This window comes from Cololabis saira, chromosome 11, assembly GCF_033807715.1.
Source record: "Cololabis saira isolate AMF1-May2022 chromosome 11, fColSai1.1, whole genome shotgun sequence".
Classification (NCBI taxonomy): domain Eukaryota; kingdom Metazoa; phylum Chordata; class Actinopteri; order Beloniformes; family Belonidae; genus Cololabis; species Cololabis saira.
This window is the reverse complement of record NC_084597.1, coordinates 25,732,689-25,755,192: the sequence shown is the minus strand read 5'-3', so window position 1 is coordinate 25,755,192 and position 22,504 is coordinate 25,732,689. Positions and strand designations below refer to the sequence as shown.

General features: G+C 37.9%; 2 protein-coding genes across 4 annotated transcripts; both read left to right on the top strand.

Annotated features, from left to right (window-relative positions):
• Window positions 1-974: 974 nt before the first annotated feature.
• Window positions 975-15,914, top strand: git2b (G protein-coupled receptor kinase interacting ArfGAP 2b). Of its 3 annotated transcripts, none has more exons than XM_061734173.1 (20): window positions 975-1,236; window positions 2,304-2,437; window positions 2,629-2,741; window positions 3,880-3,985; window positions 4,421-4,507; window positions 4,611-4,741; window positions 5,655-5,749; window positions 5,858-5,903; window positions 6,230-6,278; window positions 6,384-6,456; window positions 6,552-6,649; window positions 6,762-6,873; window positions 7,329-7,480; window positions 7,579-7,731; window positions 9,142-9,351; window positions 9,497-9,586; window positions 10,134-10,216; window positions 10,648-10,800; window positions 13,873-13,936; window positions 14,103-15,914. In XM_061734173.1, exons 1-20 carry the CDS (start codon window positions 1,185-1,187, stop codon window positions 14,310-14,312), a joined length of 2,211 nt encoding a protein of 736 aa, XP_061590157.1. In that variant the 5' UTR covers window positions 975-1,184; the 3' UTR covers window positions 14,313-15,914. The 3 variants fall into 3 exon arrangements, with proteins under 3 accessions (XP_061590157.1, XP_061590156.1, XP_061590158.1); XM_061734172.1 differs by having other exon boundaries at window positions 976-1,236; window positions 6,227-6,278; XM_061734174.1 differs by lacking the exon at window positions 9,497-9,586 and having other exon boundaries at window positions 976-1,236; window positions 6,227-6,278.
• A 412-nt stretch (window positions 15,915-16,326) lies between these two features.
• LOC133455233 (glycolipid transfer protein-like) lies at window positions 16,327-22,369 on the top strand. The gene is made up of 5 exons (XM_061734175.1): window positions 16,327-16,518; window positions 16,965-17,023; window positions 17,929-18,062; window positions 18,180-18,330; window positions 21,333-22,369. The coding sequence occupies exons 1-5, from the start codon at window positions 16,416-16,418 to the stop codon at window positions 21,513-21,515; spliced, it is 630 nt and encodes a 209-aa protein (XP_061590159.1). The 5' UTR covers window positions 16,327-16,415; the 3' UTR covers window positions 21,516-22,369.
• Window positions 22,370-22,504: the final 135 nt, after the last annotated feature.

Here is a 22,504-nt window from a genome sequence, read left to right as displayed (position 1 = left end):
TTAAAATGTCTAATTTTAAGTCAAAAAATCTCATTAAACTTAAAGGAGCTTGAGGCCGGATTGTGGCAAGATTTATGAAAAAAATCCGTATACATTTTAAGTTTTCTAGTAATAATGTCAGACGAAGCGTTCCAAACCAAAAAGAATGAGCCCTCTAGCGTATCTCTCCGTTGCCTTGAACAGGCTGTGTGCTGCAAAATGTGCTGCAATTCGGTCCCGAATTTCCCGCGCTGGGCTGCGGATGTGACGTCACATGACGCTGCATGTGCGTTCTCCCCGTTCTCCCGTGCCGGCTTCGCTGTTGGCTGCAGTACCCCCAACGGCCGTCGTGGTGAAGGGTGGCGCTAGAGAGTCTAATTTCTTAAAAGGAGCCTCATGCTCCTTTAAAACAAGACTCATCACCAGAAAAATAACTTGTTATTTGACCATTTTCACCTGTTTCAAGTAAATTTTCACTTGAAATAAGTAGTAAAATCTGCCAGTGGGACAAGATTTATCTTCTCATTACAAGCAAAAAAATGTTGTTCCACTGGCAGATTTTTCCACTTATTTTAAGTGAAAATCTACTTGAAACAGGTGAAAATAGTTGTTTTTGAATCTTGTCTTAAATGTAATGAGATTTTTTTTGACTAAAAATTAGACATTTTAACTAGAAATAAGACAAATATTCTTGTTAAGATTTTGAGTTTTTGCAGTGTATAATAACTAGTGAAATCGATCATGTTGTTCTGATTTGCATTTGTAGTTATTCTATATGTATTAAGTAATAGAATAATCAATACAAATAGACACAGAGTAATTCCATAAATGTATTTAAAAAACAAACATTTACATTTTCCCTTGAAGCAAAGGTGTGGCGGCTGCCATACCTTGCCATACCCAATTGACGCCCCTGCTTGCCTTGCCTAATCCGGCCTAGCGTTTAGTCCTATAAAACAGATAAGGAAGGAAACAAGGGAGGAAGCACACAAGGAGCCGCGGAGGAGGCTGAGCTGAATGTTGGAATGAGGCAGCGCTTTGTTCAGCCGTAGGAGGGGAGGGCAGACAGCTGCTGTGCCTGCGAGCAATCGCTAAAATACACGCTTCTGAGGCTGACTAACCCCGTTTCGTCTTTGTATATCTGTGCAGTAACGTGTTTTGAAAAATTCCCGCTGTTCTTGGACTCTGAAGATTTCTGCTGAGGGATGTCAAAGCGAGTGCGAAGCAGAGAGGTCTGCGCGGACTGCAGCGCTCCGGGTACGGTGGAGCGGAGCTAGCGCTGGTAGCTGCGAGCTAGCGACTTAGCGCTAACTGCACAACTTCTGTGGCTGCGTCTGATTAACCTGCTCTTTTAACGTGGGCCCACGCTGACAGCTCACTGTGGACGTTTATGACGGATTTAAACGTTGTACTCGTAGGAGAATTTGTTGAAAATTAAGTTGTGCTTCTTTCAGTGGTCACAGTAGCGTTATTATTGAAGCTATTTGCTTGAATTAATGTTTTAACAGTAACCATCACTTAGTTTAATTAGATGATTGAACCAGCTCCATACTAGTCTTCCTGATAAAAAAAAAAAAGTAGCGTCAGCTTTTGATTGTGCATCTGAATGTACAGGACACATCTAACCTGTTATCTGTGTGTATGTGTGTGTATGTATATGTGTGTGTATGTGTGTGTATATATATATATATATATATATATATATATATATGTATGAAGAGGTCAGATTTAAAAAGTGTGTGTGTGTGTGTGTGTGTGTGTGTGTGTGTGTGTGTATGTATATGTATATATATATATATATATATATATATATATATATATATATATATTAGGGCTGTGCGATTAATTGATTTTAAATCTAAATCGGATTTATTAATCACAATCGATGTTAAAAAAAGGAAAACCGGAAAATCGATTTTCCTTTTTTGCAGCTGGCTGCATTACAGACAGAGCTCGTCTAGTCATCTTTGTTTGGTCAAGAAAATTGTAAATGTTGTCACTTTACTAAACTCAAGGAGATTTACAGTATCTTTCAATTGCACTTCATTCCCAATAGGGACATTTGTTTGCTATTTTTCTTTAAAAAATAAAGATAAAATGTTTGAAACAATTTATCCCATTGTCTTTTGTAGTTTTACCAAAAAAATCGAAATCGAAAATCGGGTTTTCAGAGAAAAAAATCGGGATTTTATTTTTGTCCAAAATCGCCCAGCCCTATATATATATATATATATATATATATATATAGTCAATAAAAAACATGTGACGATGCTATTCATTTAATATGAAGCTGGCAGTTTAATCAAGTATTGCTTGTGTTGTAGATCCACGCTGGGCCTCTGTTAACAGGGGCGTGTTGATCTGTGATGAGTGTTGCAGCATCCATCGAGGTCTTGGGCGACACAGCTCCCAAGTCCGACATCTGACTCATTCTTCTTGGCCAGCTTCTCAACTTCAGGTGGGAAACATAAACATATTCTTGGAAATCAAACATCAAAATGCAAATCAGTGAAACCAGGCAGTGCAATAATCACATATGATATAAAATGAGAGAGCGAGGTTACATAATCATCAAAAGATGGGGACATCCATAACTATGTGACTGTTAGTTTTCTTCACTTGGGGTTTTCATGTGCTTGTTTCTTTTAGATGGTCCAGACATTGTATGGTAATGGAGCCAATTCCATATGGGAGCATAGCCTTCTGGATCCTTCCTCTTCTGTGAGTGGGAAGCGCAAAGCCAACCCCCAGGATAGAATTCAGTAAGTATTTTTGAAGGATATTTGATGTCACTACAGATTTCTACATGCTTCCCTGCGCTTTGCATGACGCTTTATTGGCAACATTGATTTTCATAGCTAATGTCAGTGAGCATACAGGATTGGCCTTTTCTGCCATAACAGTGACTCATTGAAGGTACGTTTCAGCTTAGTCTTGCCTTGAAAATGTACAACAAAAAAATGTTCAGTTAAATTAAATGCAACCTCCAAATCAGGTTTTAGATTATACAATTTAGATAGATATTAAATCAGTATGTGGTTTTGCTAAATATATTCCAAATATTTTTTTAATTGCATTAAATATGACAAAAGCAACAAAATGTTAAGTTGTTTTTTTTTAGGCATTATTCCCTTCAGTTTTAAAGCTTTTTTTTTTTTTTTTTTTAAAGCAAAAACTATAAATATCTTCTCAAAGCTATAACCAAAAAAAGAAAAGACAGTGTATATATAACCAACTTAACAAAATGTTAAGTTGTTTTTTTTAGGCATTATTCCCTTCAGTTTTAAAGCTTTTTTTTTATTAAAAAAAGCAAAAACTATAAATATCTCCTCAAAGCTATAACCAAAAAAAGAAAAGACAGTCAGCAGGGGAGAAAGATGTGATTCATTTAAACTAACTTTTTTTTTTCCCAGGTGTAAACATTGTGTCAGTATGGTGTCTGGCTGGTGGAGTAACGATAAGCAGACTGCCTCATGGTCTAAGCATTAAATCATTAGACGGCAGACAACAACTGCAGGAACTTAGGCAGAGAATAACAGACATTTTATGTAATGAAGGAACTAAACATTTATTTCACTTGTTGGAGGAAGGAAAATAGTTCCCAACGGACAGTTCCAGCTATTTATTGTGAGAGTTTGTGTGACTGTAAATTAAACTAGTACTAATAAAACTAGTGTAATACATTTTCAATAACATAATTAGTTTGTTAATGCTATCTAAGTAAACCACAGATAAAGCTTGTAGTATGAAGAATCACAGAATTACTACAGGTTGTCAGGACATTATTTGCGTTAATCACAAAAAGCCTATGATATGGCTAAGTGATTATTTGAAAATAGCAATGATGATCATGTTTTGGAATTACCCCTGGTTTCACATGTGGGCATATTTTATTTCCAGTCCTAACAAGACAGAGTTCATCAAAGGAAAATATCAGATGTTGGCGTATGTTCATCGGATGCCTTGTCGAGAGGATGACAGTGTTACCGCAAAAGACCTCAGCAAGGTAAGAGTTTTTTGAGGAGTTTTTTTTTTTCTCATACAAAGTTTTTACTAAAATTGTTTGATGCATATTACATTAATGTTAGAATTTCATTATTTTGAAAACAGGAGCTTATGGTGAGAATACAGAAGACTATATGTTTTGCTGGGCTTTGTCATTGTGTTGCAAGTTATTATTTTTATTCATTTTTTATCTTTCATGTCTGTTCTAGTTCCTGTAAATGTCAACAGTGGTTTGTCATATTTATAGATTGGTAGATTGGTAGATTTCTTTCTGCTGAGGCACTTGTCAGATTCATTCTCAGTTTGGTCAAGCTTCCACTTTGAGCACAGACTGAAATGAGAGCAGAGTGACTATTTCACATATTTCTAGATTCTGTCATTTCTGTAGTTATGGCTAAATGTAAACTTAGAATAACGCTTTTTGTCCCCCCCCCAGCAACTCCATTCCAGTGTTCGAACAGGGAACCTTGAGACCTGCCTCAGACTTTTATCTTTAGGAGCACAGGCAAACTTCTTCCACCCTGTAAGTCTGGTTGAAAGAGTAAAAGTTAAATTTGTGATGTCCGTCTTTAGTTTTGAAGTTGTGGCAATACTAAAGCTGAAACAATGTTGTATTTGGACATTAGGAGAAAGGAAACACCCCACTACACATAGCAGCAAAAGCAGGTCAAATGCTGCAGGCAGAGCTGTTGTCAGTCTATGGAGCTGACCCTGGAGCTCTGGACTCCAGTGGAAAGACCCCCATTGATTATGCAAGGTATAACATGCCATATATATTTTTTTTTTTTTCTTTTAAATAAAAAAATAAGACATGGCTATATTTTCTTTGTAAATACTTTATTTAAGTTGTGAACAGTTGAATTACATTCTAACACTGCATGACGTTGCAACAACTCATTATTGCACTGATGCCAAAAATAGAACATCCTGTTTTCAAATACTGAAGTATTTTTTGTGTCATTGTTAACTAAGTATAGAGACCACATGTTACCAAAGGATTCTAGAGAGCTCTGTGCTCTGCAGTACATAAAACTATGACCAACAACCAACATCGTTAAGATCTTGATTGAGATATGCACTTGTGGAAATAAATGCATGTATAGATACTCTTTATAAACTGATGTGATAATGGAAAGATTTTGCTTTTTGAGTGGAAAGCAAGCTTAAAGAAAATGTTAGATGAAGTTTGGTAAGAAACAGGGAAAACATTTTGTCTCCATTTAACAGTACTAAAAAAATTTACATGATTTGTCCTAAAAGAAACACAAAAGGCAGACCTCGGTGAAACTATACCGGTAGTTCAATTAGTTTTGAAAATGTTGAATTTAGGTAAATTAAAATAAAAACCAACGTTTACAAATGAAAGCAGATATCAATATTATTGTGCCATGTTATCTAGAATTTTTTTTTGCTGAGAATTGTGATGCATTAGTACATGGATTTTTGCTTTCTTATCTTTTTTGATCAAATTATTAACAATATATGTTATGGCTTATCCTGCAGAAGAGCTTTAACATTCTGAAAACCGAAAGAAACAAACTCACTTCTCCAAATATTTTTTAATTTATCATAGATTTTAAGACCAAGAGGCTAACTTAAAGGAGTTGAGCCTGAGGCATTTTAGGAATTATTCAGTGAAATTTGTGAATCTTTTATTTGTAATTCTGCAGACAAGCCGGGCACCAGGAGCTGGCCGAGAGGCTCGTGGAGATCCAGTATGAACTAACAGATCGGTTAACATTTTACCTCTGTGGTAGAAGGCCGGGTAAGTGGAGTGAATACATCAAGCTCAGTTGCTGCAAGATGTTTGAGAGTAGATGTTTTCATACACTCTGTCCAAACCCCTTTTTGTTGTTTTTTTCTCATGTTATAGATCACAGAAATGGGCAACACTTCATCATTCCTCAAATGGCAGACAGGTAATACATATAAATATGTGCTGAGCTGCAGTGATATGTATGTAGTTGCAATATTTGAGGTCTACCAAATTATATCTGGTATGCTATTACTTTTGTTATAAAACATGACAGACATTCCCTGTATAGTTATAATTTTATATTTCCTGTGCTGCATTGGATTGATAAGGAATAAGTAAGTATTTTCTGTTATTTTTACTGAATTCTTAACGGTGAGGACTTATTCTTATAGTACTTATAGTTGATGGGGGGAAAAAAAAAAAAAAAATATATATATATACTTTTTAAATCTTATCTTATCTTATCATTTATTTATTTTCCCAAAGCAGTCTGGATTTATCAGAGTTTGCAAAGGCTGCCAAGAAGAAACTGCAGTCGGTGAGACATTTTTGTTTGTAATATGTGTCCTTTCATTCACTTGCTTTACAAATGTCTTAACTCTGAACCAGTCTTTCCTTTTTTTTTCTGTATTTTTAATCATAGTTAAGTAACCACCAGTTTGAAGAACTTGCCATGGATGTTTATGATGAAGTGGACAGAAGGGAAACAGATGCAGGTTGAAAAAAAAAATCACACAAAGCTAAATATAGATGTCCCTGGGTTTTTCACTTGAATTTATGTGAAATTGATTATTCCTCTTCCCATTTTTAGTTTGGTTGGCCACTCAGAACCACAGCACACTTGTAACAGACACCACGGTTGTGCCTTTTCTGCCTGTCAATCCTGAGTACTCGTCTACCAGAAACCAGGCAAGGATTTGCACCATAGAATCAGAATATTTCCCTGTTTCAACGTAATTTTGTGGCGATTTTTGGTAATTGATACTTTTATGTTTCTAAATATTTCAATATTTCTTTTCAGGGTCGGCAAAAATTGGCAAGGTTTAGTGCTCATGAATTTGCCACTCTGGTTATTGATATTTTAACAGACGCCAAACGAAGGCAGTGGGGTAATTCCTGTGAAAGTCCAAAAGGTACAATAAGATGTTGTCTATTTTTATTTGAGCACACCTTGAATGCATTGTCAATGCATGTACTTTTGTTTTAGTTGTGTATGTGATTTATTTGCTTATGGGGTCATATTTTTTTTTATATAATTTCAAGATTATTAAAGAAAAAAACAGGCCTAGTTAGATTGGGGTTTGAAAATGAGGCACAGAAGGTCAATATTTTAAATCCGAGCATGTGCCATTTGAGTTCATATGTGTGAACTTTAACTGGAATGTGTACAATAAGTACATTGATAATCAGGCAACCTGCCGGTTATAACAAAACACTCCCACGCCTGTTTTTTTTAATGTACACACTTGAAGAATAGTCTAAATTGTGATTAAGAAAGTAACTTATGAAATTGTTTGTAATGTTTTGTGTCAATTTAGCTGCATGAATGCTAGATCTTGAATCCCTTCATGTTGTGGTTGGCCATCAGAGAGTGTGGAGCTGATCATTCAGGGAATAGACAGTCTCCATAACAGTGAGAGCCAGGACAGTGACCAGCCAGATTATGACAGTGTGGCATCAGATGAGGATCCAGTACAAGAGGCTATGTGCAGAGACAGCTGCAACGATGGGAGAACCAAGGTTAATCTTTTAAGGAACTTATTTTTAACATCAGGATTGAGCATTACGCTTGTCTTTTCATTTTGAATCAATAATATTCTGGTATTTTTTTCTTGCAGAGCTCAGAGTCTTCTGACTTGTCTGATGGACCAATAACAGTACAGGAGTTTATGGAGGTGAAGAGTGCCCTCACTGCATCAGAAGCCAAAATACAGCAGCTTCTCAAAGTCAATTGTCATCTCAGTGAAGAGTTGCGGTTGATGCAGAGCAAGGTTAGGATAATTGCATCCAAGTAAATGGCACATCTCACTTTTTGTTTTTGCACTGGTGAGCACTATACTCATTGTCAAATTTCTGTCACCATTGTATTTATGCCACAAATAAATATTCAAAACCACTCAGAACTTTTTGGCAGTCATGTGTCATGCATGGTAGCAACATGTAGCACCACGTCTTAAAAAGTTATTTCCAACCCTTTACATTACCTACTGTATGTCTGATCTAGTATGCTTATTCTTGTATCAATATGTGTCACTTAGGGCTGTTCGATTAATCGATTTTAAATCGTAATCGCGATTATGTAATTAGAATGATGTTAAAACGTGAAAATCGTAAAAATCGATTTTTCACTTTTTTTTTTAATTTTTATTTTTTTACCTTGTCTGCACACATATTAATGATTGATGGAAATACCTCTCAATACCTGCGACAAGTGCCCCATCGGAGAGGCTCTTTAGTGTAGGAGGGGGCGTTGTAACATGCCACCGGGCATCCCTCAAGCCAGATGCGGTAGACCGGCTCGTGTTCCTTGCAAAAAACTTGCAAATGTGAATAGCAAATGTAATGACTGACATTACACACCTCTACCTCCTTCATGGGTTGCATTATTATTTAGCATGCAAAGACCCAGTTTAGTTTAATTAGAAAATATATTGTTTTATTTAATTGGAAATATAACTTACTGTATGTTTGCAAGTGCTGATTTGCTGATTTTTTTTTTTTTCAGAGATAAAACTTTATATTTTATTATATTTTTTTAAAACTTTTTTTCAACTTATTTTACAGAGTTTTGCACTTTATTCATTCATTTTTGGTTTAATAAGAGCAAAGTTTGCACTTAAAGCCCAATGGGGCAAATGTTCAATAAAAAAACAGCATATTTGAAATCATTTCTTTTCACTTTTGTCAATTCACAAAATAATCGTAATCGAAAATCGGATTTTGAGAGAAAAAAATCGAGATTTTATTTTTGGGCTAAATCGAACAGCCCTAGTGTCACTTTACAAAACAATATGACTTCTAAATCTTTTCACAGAAAGCTGAACAAGCCATGTTTCTCACTGCTCTTTTATTTCAGTTTGTAGGTGCCTTTTCTTCATGTAAATAAGGGTAACCACCTCAGTGAAAAATTTCTCAGGGGAGTTCTCAGTACTTCAGGTTTCTGTCAACAGTGTCAGCTTTTCTTTTGACAGGGAAAACAAACCTTTTGTTTTGAGAATGCTCATGAAGAGAAACTGAAAACAAAAACGGATGAAGTTGAATGCAACTTTTCAGAACTACCTTTCACAGGGGGGGGGGGGGGGTCATCTGTACACTGCTCAATTATCAACCTCTAGCAGAGCTTTTGTGATGAGCCCAGGCCTGAGTCAAGCTTGATCTGAAAGATGTTCTGTCGTCCACAGTTGAGCTCCCTGCAGACTGAAAACACAACGCTGCGATGGCAAACCCCCAGTGGACAACAGCACCCCCAGGGGCCGTTTGGTCGACATCCAGCCCGTGGAGGTCGCGCCATTTCCATGTATGAGACGGGCACCACTCTGAGGCAGTACTCCCACAGAGCTGAAACAAATCGCCATGACGATGGAGTCGTTTTACAACCCTTCCCTCCTAATGTAAGCATAGAAGCACTGATGCTCCTGTTTATTGTTCAAAATGACGGTGCCTGGCTTGGGGCTGGAGTTGGTCTTTTATTGAATTCATTCAATCATTTTCTGCATCTCAGTGGAGTATGCTCAACTTTGTTTAAACCCTTTCTAGATTGGTAGGGGTCCTTTGGGGACAGCTGCCTCCTCCCTCCCTACCTTCCCCTCTCCCCTGTCCTGGTCGAGGGATGAGAGATCTCGAAGGGTTAAGTACCGAAAAGTTCCCTTGGCTCAGAGGCAGCGCCAGGGGACTGTGAAAACTGTCCTTCTGCTTGACCCCACAGCCTTCTCTCTCCTGATATGTGTCTTTGAACTGCTTTTTATCAGTCTTGTCTGCATGCATGCACAGCAGTGCCTCTGCTACAGTTCAGTCATCTGAACAACTCCAGCTTCTTTCACCTAAATATCAGAAATGATGATAAAATGTTGCACCAAATCTGTTTGATTGATCAGACTACAGGAGTGTCCAGTATCAATTAAAGGTACAATGGCACATCAGTGTACTCATTAGTGATAGATATTGATGACACAGCCCTCAGTTGCCAATAGGATTTCTCTGCATCTACTAATCGCACCCACTGCGCTCCAAATGTCTAAGGACACAGTATTTGCTTCCAAATGAAATGTCTTATTTAGAAAAAGCATGATTCTAATTCAAATGTGCCTGCAGTTGCTGTGATAATAAATGCCTGCTGATCATATGCATTATATCTAAAGTATTGATGTTAACCCATTGATTGATGTCACAATAGGGCTGTAGTCTGGGAGGACAGAGTACAATGCTGGAGAATGACTATGACACTATCGCCAACCACTCTGAACCGGAAGAAGCTGGGTTAGTAAAAATCTTTGTGTTCATTTGGTACACTCAAAGATAAAATGGCTTTTAAATGATAAATGATTAAAACGCACGTTTTCTCCATAAAAGTTTATGTTTTCAATCAAGTTTAGAAAACAGCAGCAATAAAAAAAAACAGCAAATTTATTCTTGGTCTTAGTCATACCTTCTTTTTTTTTTGTGGCACTAGTGGCCTTTATTGGTAAAGTAGGTAGACAGGAAATGGGTAGAGAGAGGGGGGAAGACATGCAGTAAATAGCGACAGGCCGGGGCACAAGGACTACAGCGTCTCTTACTGGCACCCGCACTATATTCTTTCAGCAGGCAGCGGACATACTTTGTGTCATTGTTTTATTGATTCATGAACTACTCCCTTTTTCTACACAACGTTAAGATGAACATTGGTCTTATTTTTGAATTTATCGCAGCCCTCTTACAGTCTCTGAAGCAGTGGAACCAGAGGAGGAAGGTGAAGAAGATGCCACCCTGCCTTGCACTGAGGATGTCATCTGTAAGACAGAGCAGATCACCAAGAACATTCAGGAACTTCTGAGAGCTGCCCAGGAGACCAAACATGAAAGGTAAAGCATGTATTAGTGATTCAGTGCTTGTAGCTAGTAATCTAATATTTAAACAAATATGTCTGTTTTTTTCTTTTTTTTTTTAATGATGGGGTGCTGTAAACCTCGGTGTGGTTTATGGGTCATATGCGTCATATGCGTAGCCAACCTGAGAGTAGAGCCCTGCACGGGACTGTTTTCTTCATCCCGGTCCTGCTGAATTTCTGACCATTACCGCCCGCACCCGGATTGTGTGTTACAGTACATCCCGCTCCCGCAGTGTTTATATCCACTCCCGCCTGCATCCACAAAACTCTGAGAATTCATGCCCGCACAATAATGCGATGCATTGATTCTGTCTTCTCCCGTCCCGCAAGAGAAATGTCCTAAACAAATCTATCTGATTTAATTAACATGATAATTGTGGAGCTTGATAGATAATTAACAGTTCATAGGTCACCTGACAGAAAGTTAGATGCAAATCCATCATTGTCATCATCTCACAAGCTATTTCGCCTTTCGCGCACGCATCAATTATGTGATTGAGGTTATAGCAACGAGAGTAGGCTGTGAGTGGCTCAAATAGCGCTAATAAATAACATAAAATAAACAAAGTTAACGAATGAAACAAATTCATTTAATTTAATTTAAAATTTAATTTTGCTGTGGAGGGAGAGAATGCTGCTGACCGACTACGGTCCCAATCCCGTGCGTCTCTCTTCCAAGATGCACCACAGACACTAATGCAGTTTCTCTAAATATCTGACTTGCCTTGCTTTGTCTTTGTTTTGTAAAGACCTTGTTTGAGGTTCTTTTCCACGTCATTGATTTCCATCTTGTCGCTAGACTACATCACGATCCTGCAGTGTTTTTTTTAGCCGCCTGTTCCCGCCCGCAGCAAAGTTCAAACCACCTGCTCCCGCGAGATTTGCGTTGCAATGCAGCCCTCTACCTGAGTTTAAAAATGACTAGTGTTTCAAGGTCAGTGGTCATCTGTGGTTGTCCTCACCGGCTAGTAGGTCACCTGCTTTAATACAGGCCTGCTAACTTTTGAACTTCAAAGTTACAAGGTGCCTTGGGATGACAATTGTTGTGTTGGCAGTATATAAATAAAGATTAATTGAATTGAAGGTAAATGGCAGTGCAGTTCTACACAATGTATAACCCTCCTCACCCCAAAAAAGCACGTCTCCTCTGGGAGAAGGGCTTGAGTTTGTTAATGCAGCTGACAGGACACAAACTCCACATGATCACATTTTCCCCTGTGGCTGGCCAAATCCACAGTGATTAAGTGGTTTCATGTGTTCATCTATGTATTCTTTTCTGAAGTTAATTTAAAGTCTGACATTACATGCTCTGTTATTCTTTCCCTTATTATTATTATTATTATTATTATATTATTATTATTATCATCATCTCTTTTCTTTTTCTTTTTTTTTTTTTAACCTTGTCTGCACACATTAATGATTGATACCATGCCGTTAAAAACCTAAGGCATATATATGTGCATTATTACTATATTTAGTATATATACATATATATATACGCATACACATGCATATGTATACACATACAAACCCAGTGAGAGGTTTTTTTTATTTTTTTTTTTTAATTGAATTTATTGAATATTGAACTTGACATATTCACTGCTATCTACACTCAGCATTTATGGCATCTTTGTATTCATTATGACACAAGTGATATTACAGTAGTGTTTATGTTCGAACTGCCCAGATTCTGCTAAGAAATGCAAAGTAATTTTGATCAAAAAGCTAAAAAAGAACCTTTGTTATTAAGAATAAACATCAACAAGTATTAGTCGCAGGCTTTTTCTGAGGGGTCGGTTGGACGATGATTCCTATTAGAGCCGAATTACTGCCCTGCAGTCTCTTAAGGTGATACAACTGTTTTCATGGTGACAATTTTCACATGATTCATTTTTTTGTCATGTTATCCTTAACTAATAGATGCTTCTCATTTTATTATGTCAACAGCTGTATTATCTATTAAACCAATTTAATTTCAATTAAGATAATTATATCTGAGCTACACCTGAAGGCTTCACCACTACTTTTTCTTATTTCACGACCTCATGAGGAAAAGTCACAAATTTACAGTAGGATAGATTGTGCAAATGTGTAAGTCTCATTTAGTAACAACATGTAATGCATACTTGACTGAAAATTTCAACGTTACATTAAGCGTTGGTAAGGTACTTTGTGTATAATTGGAAAAACAAGGTAGCAGAATTTAAATGTAAAAATCTGAAACAAATTTGGGGTATTTTAGTCATATTTCTCTTTGTTACAGATTAGATACGATTAGATTAGATCTTTATTGTGATTGTAATATAACAATGAAATTATTTGGGGCGGCAGTAGCTCAGGTGGTAGAGCGGGTCGTCCAATGATCGGAAGGTCGGCGGTTCGAATCCCGCTCTGTCCCAGTTTGCTGTTGTAGTGTCCTTGGGCAAAACACCTTACCCACCTTGCCCTGTGTGAATGTCCGTCAGTCTGCCCCAGGTCAGCTGTGGCTACAAAGCGTAGCTTACCATCACCAGTGAGGATGTGTATGAATGAATAATGTAAAGCGCTCTGGGTGCCTTGAAGGGCGCTATATAAATCCAAGTCATTATTATCATTATTATTATTAAAAGTGCCATCAGTCAGTGCTAAAAAATAAACAGATAAATACCATAACATACAAAAACACTTTCACACAACACAAAATAGAACAAATAACTGATAACCAATAAATAATTAAAAATAGCATACACATGCACACAATCCTTCATATCAGTTTACAGTTTGTTTTTGAGTAGATTAAGTTTTGTTACAGCTGAAGGCGTCAAGAGTGTCCAGGGTTAGAAGTGTCCTTTGTGTCCTCGCTGTGTAAGTCCTCCAGTGAGGAAAGAGGACTGCCGATGATTTTTTTGGGCTGTATTCACAACCCTTTGTAGAGTCTTTTCTATGTTACCTCGGGGTGTTATTTTTCAGCTTTATTACAGGAATGAATATTTTTTAAATAAGTAAAATGACAAACTGTGGACCGTAGTTGAGCTCTTATTACATTATTTGTCTACATCTCACACAGCTTTCTGCCTTGCTCTGAAAAAATCTGTATGGCTGTGACGGAGATGGCTGCTCTATTTCCCAAGGTAAGCAGCTTGTTCTTCGTCCTGAGCACTTAAAAGATTAATTATTTGACAGCAGACAAAATAAATCTAAAATGGCTTGAACAGTTTGTTAGGGCTCACTTTTTGCAATTCTTTGCAATGTTTATTTATGGATTATGGGATTCATTCATCTTTTCTCCCTTGACAGAGGCCGTCGTTGGAGACGGTGCGTAGTTCCCTATGTCTGCTGACTTCCAGCGCCAGTCGGCTCCATGGAGAATGCCAAAAGGCTGTAGAACATGGTCCGTGCCCGTCAGACACCCAGCTGGTCACTCAGCAGGTCATCCAATGCGCCTATGACATTGCCAAAGCTGCTAAGCAACTTGTTACTGTGACAACCAAAGAAAACAACAACTAACTAAATCTTTAAGACTATTTTGATTGACTCAGTATACTGTACATGTATCCATTGTATTGTTAAGTTTTCATCTTTTCACTTTTGATTTTTATCAGTGTAAGTAAATCAAATACATTCCTTGAGGTGGGAAAATCTTAAAATGCCATGCTTATTAATCAAAAGCTGGTTTAGTTCTGTCTTCGTGCCATCCATATGTGAAAACAAACATACTGAGAGATGTAGGAGAAAACCTGTTGCAATTTCTTACCTCACAAATTGAAACCACTTGATTTTTCAGAAGTGCAATGTCATGTGTGTACAATTTGAACAACAAAGCTGATTAGCAAGTTTTTTTTTTGTTTTGTTTTTGTTTTGTTGTTTAAAAAAACTAAAAAAAAATATATATACATAAAAATGTATATTTTAATTTCTCCATAGTAAAGCGGTGAACACCAGAGATCATCAGTTGTGCTCCTTGGGGTCTATTTTCTGCTGTGACAAAGCTGTCGGGGCCAAAACAAACAAACAAAAAAACAACCCGCAGCATCAAGGATTACTTCAGATGAACTTTTATTTTTTTCTCCAGTGAAACTAGTTTGTTTTGCATCTGAAATGTTTATAAGAGGCAGTGACAGTATTGCAATCCCAAATCATTGTGATACTGCTTGCCAAAAGCCCATGTTTGTCAAGTAAACTAACTGTGATTATGCAAATAGCTTGAGTGTGTTAAGAATCATGCCAGACCAGCAAGAGTGTGCACACGTTCACGTCATCCAGCAGGTGAATTCACGGTTTCCGTCCTTTAGCGGGTTGAATATGTGTTTATCAGTAAAGTATCAGTAGTGCTTGGGATTATGTTACAGCCATACGTATGATGTTATATGGATGGATGTGTGTGTGTGCGTGTCTGTGTGTGCAGGTAGGTGTGTGAGTGGAAACGCTTTCTCACAAAGATGGTCTGTATGGCCTGATGGGAAATCCACTTTGAATAGTTTTTAATAGTATTATGCAAATATGTAGATGTATGTACCCTTGCAATTCTTTATCAGAATAATCCAAATGCTATTCTATTTATAAACTGTATGTCATACCTCTAAGAAAATATCAGTGTTTATTTTCATAAGCTTTTGTTTTAACACGGCTAACATTCGTCCTAGGGTTCGGGTTGGCTCAAACGGCAGTTGGGTTTTGGCAACTTTTAATCTCTGTATTTTAGATGTGATGCTGTAACTCCAATGTTTTCTACATGCTTCCTGTGGTCAAATGTGTACCGCCGTGGTTTACAGCCAACAATGAACTTATCTGTGCCCTCACGTGTACCTTGTGATCATTGATGTGAGCCAGATGAGTTTGAACCAGCGGTGGAAACCGAATCTGCCACACCACTTGATAAAATCTGATTTCACTTAGGCTAAGGAAAAACATTAAGAATGGTGAAATGTATCAAAACATTCACAACTCTGATATCTCTTATCTCTGATAAGGACAACAGAGTCAACACAAAACCAGCTCTGTCATTACAAATGTTTAACCATTATCGCTTTTGAGCTTAGTTTCATAAACTACTATTGAGTGTGTTTATAACAAACCTTTTTTGGTTGAAAATGTGGGAAAAAGTACAAAGTATGAGACTACATATCTTTTTTTTAAGTTTTATGAAAACATGGCACATGACTGCATTTCTCTAACATTTATTGTGGAATTTTGTTTTCAACAAATTATAAAATCTACATCGGTAAAGAGTGTGATTTAAGGGTTGCCATATACACAGTATTAGTCAAATAAGTGCGCTTATTCAGTCATTTTCCACCCTGGAGTCAAACCTGATATCCACATTCCCTGTAAGTTATAGCTCACTACTGCCTCTGTTGTTGAAAACAATCCCTGCCTTAGGCATAATAAAGTATAATGAATACCTCATCTTGCTCTTTGTCTTGTCTGTGTGTGTTGTGGGCGTGCAGAGCGTTTTCAGCACGTCCATGCATTATTTCCCACCTGTTGAGATGGCAGAAAGTGATAGGGGCTGGTTCCTCCACCCATCTGACAAGAACACAGTTCCGGGTTCTTTCCAGCCGAGAGCTGTTGCTGCTGCTCATCATTCACAGCGGTTTACGAGGCAAAGACATGTCTCTTTTATTAGATAATCAATTTCAGGAACTCGCTGCAGACAAATCGGTTGACACCAAGACATTTCTGGACAATGTCTCCCACCTTCCTTCCTTTTTTGGTGAGTACCCTCCACGTACAACTCTGGTGGACGCGCGTCAGCTGACCTACAGAGGCTGCGTCGGGGCGCGTACTTGTTGTCAGACTTGTTCCTCGTGTTATCTCTGGTATCGGGCTTGACACTTGTGTTATCCAGTGGAAGTTTCCTATCACATGGATCGCAATTATTTAACATGTAGCACAAAATGCCGCCGTTAGGTCGCGGCCACGATCCGTACCAGCTGTGGCCATTTTTTTCCTATAGAGAAACTCTTTGTTTACACACTGAATGGGTTACACATTGACCCCATTGTGACTTAACTGCATTTCCCCTATCTCTTTTCTTTCGTTGTTGTTTTTGTTGTTTTGTAACAGGCTGGTAATTATTCGCTCCCTGTGCCAGGGACGTGTGCGATGAATTCATTCATATTTTATTGCTGTGCTCTCAAATGTCTGTTTCTCTTGCAGACTGCTTGGGCTCAAAAGTGTTTTCGGTCATCAAATCAGACATTAATGGCAATATAACGGTAGGATACATGTGTTTATGTGTTTTCTATGCCTGTGCTGCAGGGGCGTCAATTCAGTCAAAGCTAAGGTATGGCAAGGTTACGAGTCACAGAACTTAACTAGAGTATCAATCAACACGTCCAGCAAATACTCATCACAGAAGTCTGTTATGGAGCTTATCTGTGTGGTCAAGAACATTGGAACTTTTTCAAATGCAGTCTCGCTCACTGCAAAAACTCAAAATCTTACCAGGAATATTTGCCTTATTTCTAGTTAAAATGTCTCATTTTTAGTCAAAAAATCTCATTACACTTAAAACAAGAGTCATCACCAGAAAAATAACTTATTTGACCATTTTTACCTGTTTCAAGTACATTTTCACTTTAAATAAGTAGAAAAATCTGCCAGTGGGACAAGATTTATCTTCTCATTACAAGCAAAACAATCTTGTTCCATTGGCAGATTCTTCTACTTATTTTAAGTGAAAATCTACTTGAAACAGGTGAAAATGGTTGTTTTTGAATCTTGTCTTAAATGTAATGAGATTTAAAAAAAAATTAGACTAAAAATGAGACATTTTAACTAGAAATAAGACAAATATTCTTGTTAAGATTTTGAGTTTTTGCAGTGTATAATAACTAGTGAAATCGATCATGTTGTTCTTATTTGCATTTGTAGTTATTCTATATGTATTAAGTAATAGAATAATCAATACAAATAGAGTAATTCCATAAATGTATTTAAAAAAACAAACATTTACATTTAACCCTTGAAGCAAAGGTGTGGCGGCTGCCATACCTTGCCATACCCAATTGACGCCCCTGCTGTGCTGGATCGCTAGTGCATGTTCATATTCATGCTCTAAGTTTATATGCCAGATAATTCTCCATAATCCAAACTCAAATGTGCTTCTTTTTATTTTCAGAAAATTAAAGCGGTTTATAGTAAGGATCCTGCAAAGTACACCACTTTGCAGGATATTTTGGAGGCTGAGCGAGAAGCACATGGAGCAGAATGGCCCAAAGTTGGAGCAACATTAGCTCTGATGTGGCTGAAGAGGTGAGCACTTTCAGCTGTTATCTCATGCTGTTATCTCATTTTGTATGTTGAACTACAAACTGCTGGCATAAAGCATGCAAACAGAGATGTTGTCTAAATACTGGGTGTCTCCTGCAGGGGTCTCCGTTTCATACAGATACTGCTGCAGAGTTTGGCCGATGCAGAGAAGGATGAGAAATACCCCAACCTAATTCATCTCAATGTCACCAAAGCCTATGAGCAGGCACTGAAGAAGTACCACGGCTGGATTGTTCAAAAAGTTTTCAGTGTAAGACACATGCACATGTGAAAGAAAGTTTACATTTCCGTTTGTTTGAATGTATGCTGTCGCTCGAATTCTACTTGACGAGTATGAACATTGTTCATAGTAAAACTACATCTACGACAACATAGAAAAAATGTAAGGATATTTTACTGACCATCTGAGTTAAAATAACTCAATTGTCCCCTTTTTTTCCCAAACCTGAACAAATTTAGTTTGATCATGTCTGACCAACAACAGATCTACAAAACTAATCGCCATGTTTAAAAAAAAAAAACCAAAACAGATGTTTTTTCACTGGGCTGGAGCATCCAGGTGTGTTTTTAACTCAATGCCAAGACTGAAAGACATGAGTAGTAATCACAGAGAAGCAATTGTTGCTGCATGCCAATCTGGAGAGAGGTATTAAAACATTCCCAAGTAATATGGAGTTCAATGCTCTGCAATGCAAATCTCCCCAGTAGTGCACATTCCAGCAAATTTATCCTATACTTTCCTTTTTTTTTCCTATACTCAGGAGAAAAAAAGAACAAAAAAAAACTGCGAGTTACATGTTAATATTCATGACAGCGCAGTTTAGAGGACGCAAGAAGTACATTTTGTTTGGCTGGACTGCCAAGATAAAGCATTTTGAGTCTACCACAAAAGCCACAAAAGCATGACAGTCACACAACTGCATCTAAACAAGCCGCGGACTTCTGGAACGGTATCGTCTGGACAGATAAGATAAGATAAGAGTTGTCATGTTTGCCCAGAGCCATGTTTGATGGAAACACAGTTCAGGTTTTTATGCTGAAATATCACATAGTTTCTGTCTAGCATGGTGGTTGAGGGGAAATGAATCAAATTAATGAAAAGAAAAACAAACCAAAGTTCATCCACAATGATGTAAGACTGATAGTCATACAGGAAATTACTTTTTCAGGTTATTGCTGCTGGAGATGGCTACAAGCTAGCGAGTCATTTGCAATATTGCCTACGTTTCCTACCTACTTTTTGGCTGAATTCTTTTAAATAAATAATACATTTTAAAAAGCGGCACGTTATTGTTCGTTTGAGGTTGTATTTTCCTAATACTAAGACTTGCTCTGATGGTTTCAGCATAAAAAGAGAAGACACTAACTTCAACATGACTGCATCTTGCACTTGTAACCAGGTTGCTCTTAAAGAGATAGTGTCCTCTTATGATGTACACCCACCGACCACTTTATTGGCTACACCTTGCTAGTACTGGGTTGGACCCCCCTTGGCCTTCAGAACTGCCTTAATAATTTTTGGCATAGACTCAACAAGCTACTGGAAACATTCCTCAGAGAGTTTGGTCCATAATGACATGATAGCATCATGCAGTTGCTGCAGATTTGTCAGCTGCACATCCATGATGTGACTCTCCCGTTCCGCCGCATGCCAAAGGTGCTCTATTGGATTGAGATCTGGTGACTGTGGAGGCTATTTGAGTAGTGAACTCATTGTCATGTTCAAGAAAAACCAATGTGAGATGATTCACGCTTTATATAAGGGGTCTCGGACTCCAGTCCTCGAGGGCCGCAATCCTGCATGTTTTAGATGTCTCCTTGCATCAACACACCTGATTCAAATTAACGGTTACCACCACCTTGTCATCAAGGTCTGGAGAACTCTGTTGTTGACACAGCTCCTTGTATCACGGTGTGCTGAAGCAGGGTAGCATCTAAAACATGCAGGGACTCGAGACCCCTGCTTTATAACATGGCGCATTATCCTGCTGGAAGTAGCCATCAGAAGATGGTACACTGTGGTCATAAAGGGATGGACATGGTCAGCATCAGCAACAATACTCAGGTAGGCTGTGGTGTTGACACGATGCTCAAAAAATGGACCCAAAGTGTGCCAAAAAAATATCCCCCACACCATTACACCACCACCACCAGCCTAAACCGTTCATACAAGGCAGGATGGAAAAATGCTTTATGCTGACCCTATCATCCGAATGTTGCAGCAGAAATGGAGACTCATCAGACCAGGCAACATTTTCCCAATCTCCTGTTGTCCACTTCTGGTGAGCCTGTGCAAATTGTAGCCTCAGTTTCCTGTTCTTAGCTGACAGGAGTAACACCCGGTGTGGTCTTTTGCTGCTGTATCCCATCCGCCTCAAGGTTCAGAGATGCTCTTCTGCAAACCTCGGTTGTTACAAGTGGTTATTTGAGTTACTGTTGCCTTTCTATCAGCTCGAACCATTCTGTCCATTCTCCTCTGACCTTTGACATCAACAAGGCATTTGCGCCCACAGAACTGCAGCTCACTGGATATTTTGTCTTTTACGGACCATTCTCTGTAAACCCTAGAGATGGTTGTGCGTGAAAATCCCAGTAAATCAGCAGTTTCTAAAATACTTGAACCAGCCAGTCTGGCTCCAACAACCATGCCATGTTCAAAGTCACTTAAATCACCTTTCTTCCCCATTCTGATGCTCGGTTTGAACTACAGCAGATCGCCTTGACAACATCTACATGCCTAAATGCATTGAGTTGCTGCCATGAGATTGGCTGATTAGAAATTTGCGTTAACGAGCAGTTGGACGGGTGTGATATGCAGCTGATCCAGATGCTATGATACACTTAGAAGTGACACCTGAACCCTTATAAGATCAATCTGCAGGCCAAACATATTTGGTTTTTTGAGATGATAACATTTCTTCTTTAGAACCACATCCAGCCTTGAAGTACCATTTGATCATTTTGTCTATGATAACTGAGCCAGATGTATGAAAGCTAAGCATTTTTAGTAGTTATTATGCAAACATCTTGACTGATTTTTATTCATTTGGAGTGCAGAAAATCCCTTTTTGCCTGTAATATGTCATAATTTTATGACATTACGGATTTTAAGAAAGAGCTTTCTTTTGGGCCAACAATTTGGGTTTATTGTATGTCATATTACAGTTTTTTTCATTCATATCTGCTTTCAGGGGTATGTTTTTGTCTTGTTTTGTCCCCTCCCCTAAATTCCATTGTTTTTTAATCTTGCAGGCAGCACTGCTTGCAGCTCCTTACAGATCTAACTTCCTCAAGGCTCTTTCTAAAGGAGAGGAAGTGAAAGAGGAGGACTGTCTGGCAAATGTGCGTCTCTTTCTTGTAAATTACACGCCCACTGTGGATGCCATCTATGAGATGTACACAAATCTTAACGCAGAGCTGGACTACACAGTTTGATCTCCCAGGACTGTGGGAGATGCGGAAGTGATCCTCGCCACTTATGTCATTCCCCCTCAGCTGTCGCACAAAACCATTTCAAAAAGTGTTTAATATGATTTTGGGGTTTTCTTTTGTGTTTTTTCTTCCTTACAGTGTATTATTTCACAGCTTGATTATGTCCGAGTGAGTTTTTGCATCTATGTATTATAATTATGCTAATGCCTTAAATTTATAGCAACATTTTTGCTGACATGGATTCATTCCTGTATTTAAGTAATTTTAGGATTATTGAAGTGCTGCTTTCACTCTTAGCAGGGACTATGCGATTCTGAGGGCTGCTTTATTTATGACATCATCATAGGACCTGTAAGAAGAAACCATATTCTCCTTTAGAAAGCTAGGAAAAAAATGTAATGTACTTGAAACTCTACAACCCTCCCAATCCCCCCCTCCCCTCCCGGGGTTCACCTATGGACTTTTGGTTTAGTATGCTACATCTGACCCATCCAGAAGTGAAGGAAATGATTTAATTTAATTCATTTTCATTTTAAAAGAGACAAGTCATATACACATTTAATAATGTATTAACCAGAGCTATATTTTCTGAATGAATACTTTGAATAAATATGCTCTTTCTTCCTGAGTTGTCATGAATTAACATGTGATCAGTCTTCAAGGAATGAAGCATAGAAATAAACTCAAATTAATTTCAATGATCTCCCACTAGATGGTAGCATTTACTTTTTGTCTCTTGATGGAGACGCTGCCACTCCGTGGAATATGAATTATTCAGTGACTTCCCTCCCAATATAAATCTTTACATCGTCTAATTTCTTACTTTTGTTGTCTATACTTAAATACAGCAAGGTTTGACAAAATCTCTTGGATTCAAGTTATTCATATTAAACACTAGCATTTTTTTTTTTTTTTTGGCTTTAGGAAGAATTAAACCAAAGATAAATCAATTTTCCTAATTTATTCTCTTCTTCTGCCCACTCTTACTTATC

What these genes read in the sequence shown, in the direction of transcription:
- git2b (XM_061734172.1), top strand. Translation starts at nt 1,185, where the DNA reads ATGTCAAAGCGAGTGCGAAGCAGAGAGGTCTGCGCGGACTGCAGCGCT. An exon ending in TACAACCCTTCCCTCCTAAT is followed by an intron (nt 9,352 to 9,496) that starts GTAAGCATAGAA and finishes AACCCTTTCTAG; the next exon opens with ATTGGTAGGGGTCCTTTGGG. An exon ending in CAGGAGACCAAACATGAAAG is followed by an intron (nt 10,801 to 13,872) that starts GTAAAGCATGTA and finishes CATCTCACACAG; the next exon opens with CTTTCTGCCTTGCTCTGAAA.
- LOC133455233 (XM_061734175.1), top strand. Translation starts at nt 16,416, where the DNA reads ATGTCTCTTTTATTAGATAATCAATTTCAGGAACTCGCTGCAGACAAA. An exon ending in GCTCTGATGTGGCTGAAGAG is followed by an intron (nt 18,063 to 18,179) that starts GTGAGCACTTTC and finishes TGTCTCCTGCAG; the next exon opens with GGGTCTCCGTTTCATACAGA. An exon ending in TTGTTCAAAAAGTTTTCAGT is followed by an intron (nt 18,331 to 21,332) that starts GTAAGACACATG and finishes TTAATCTTGCAG; the next exon opens with GCAGCACTGCTTGCAGCTCC.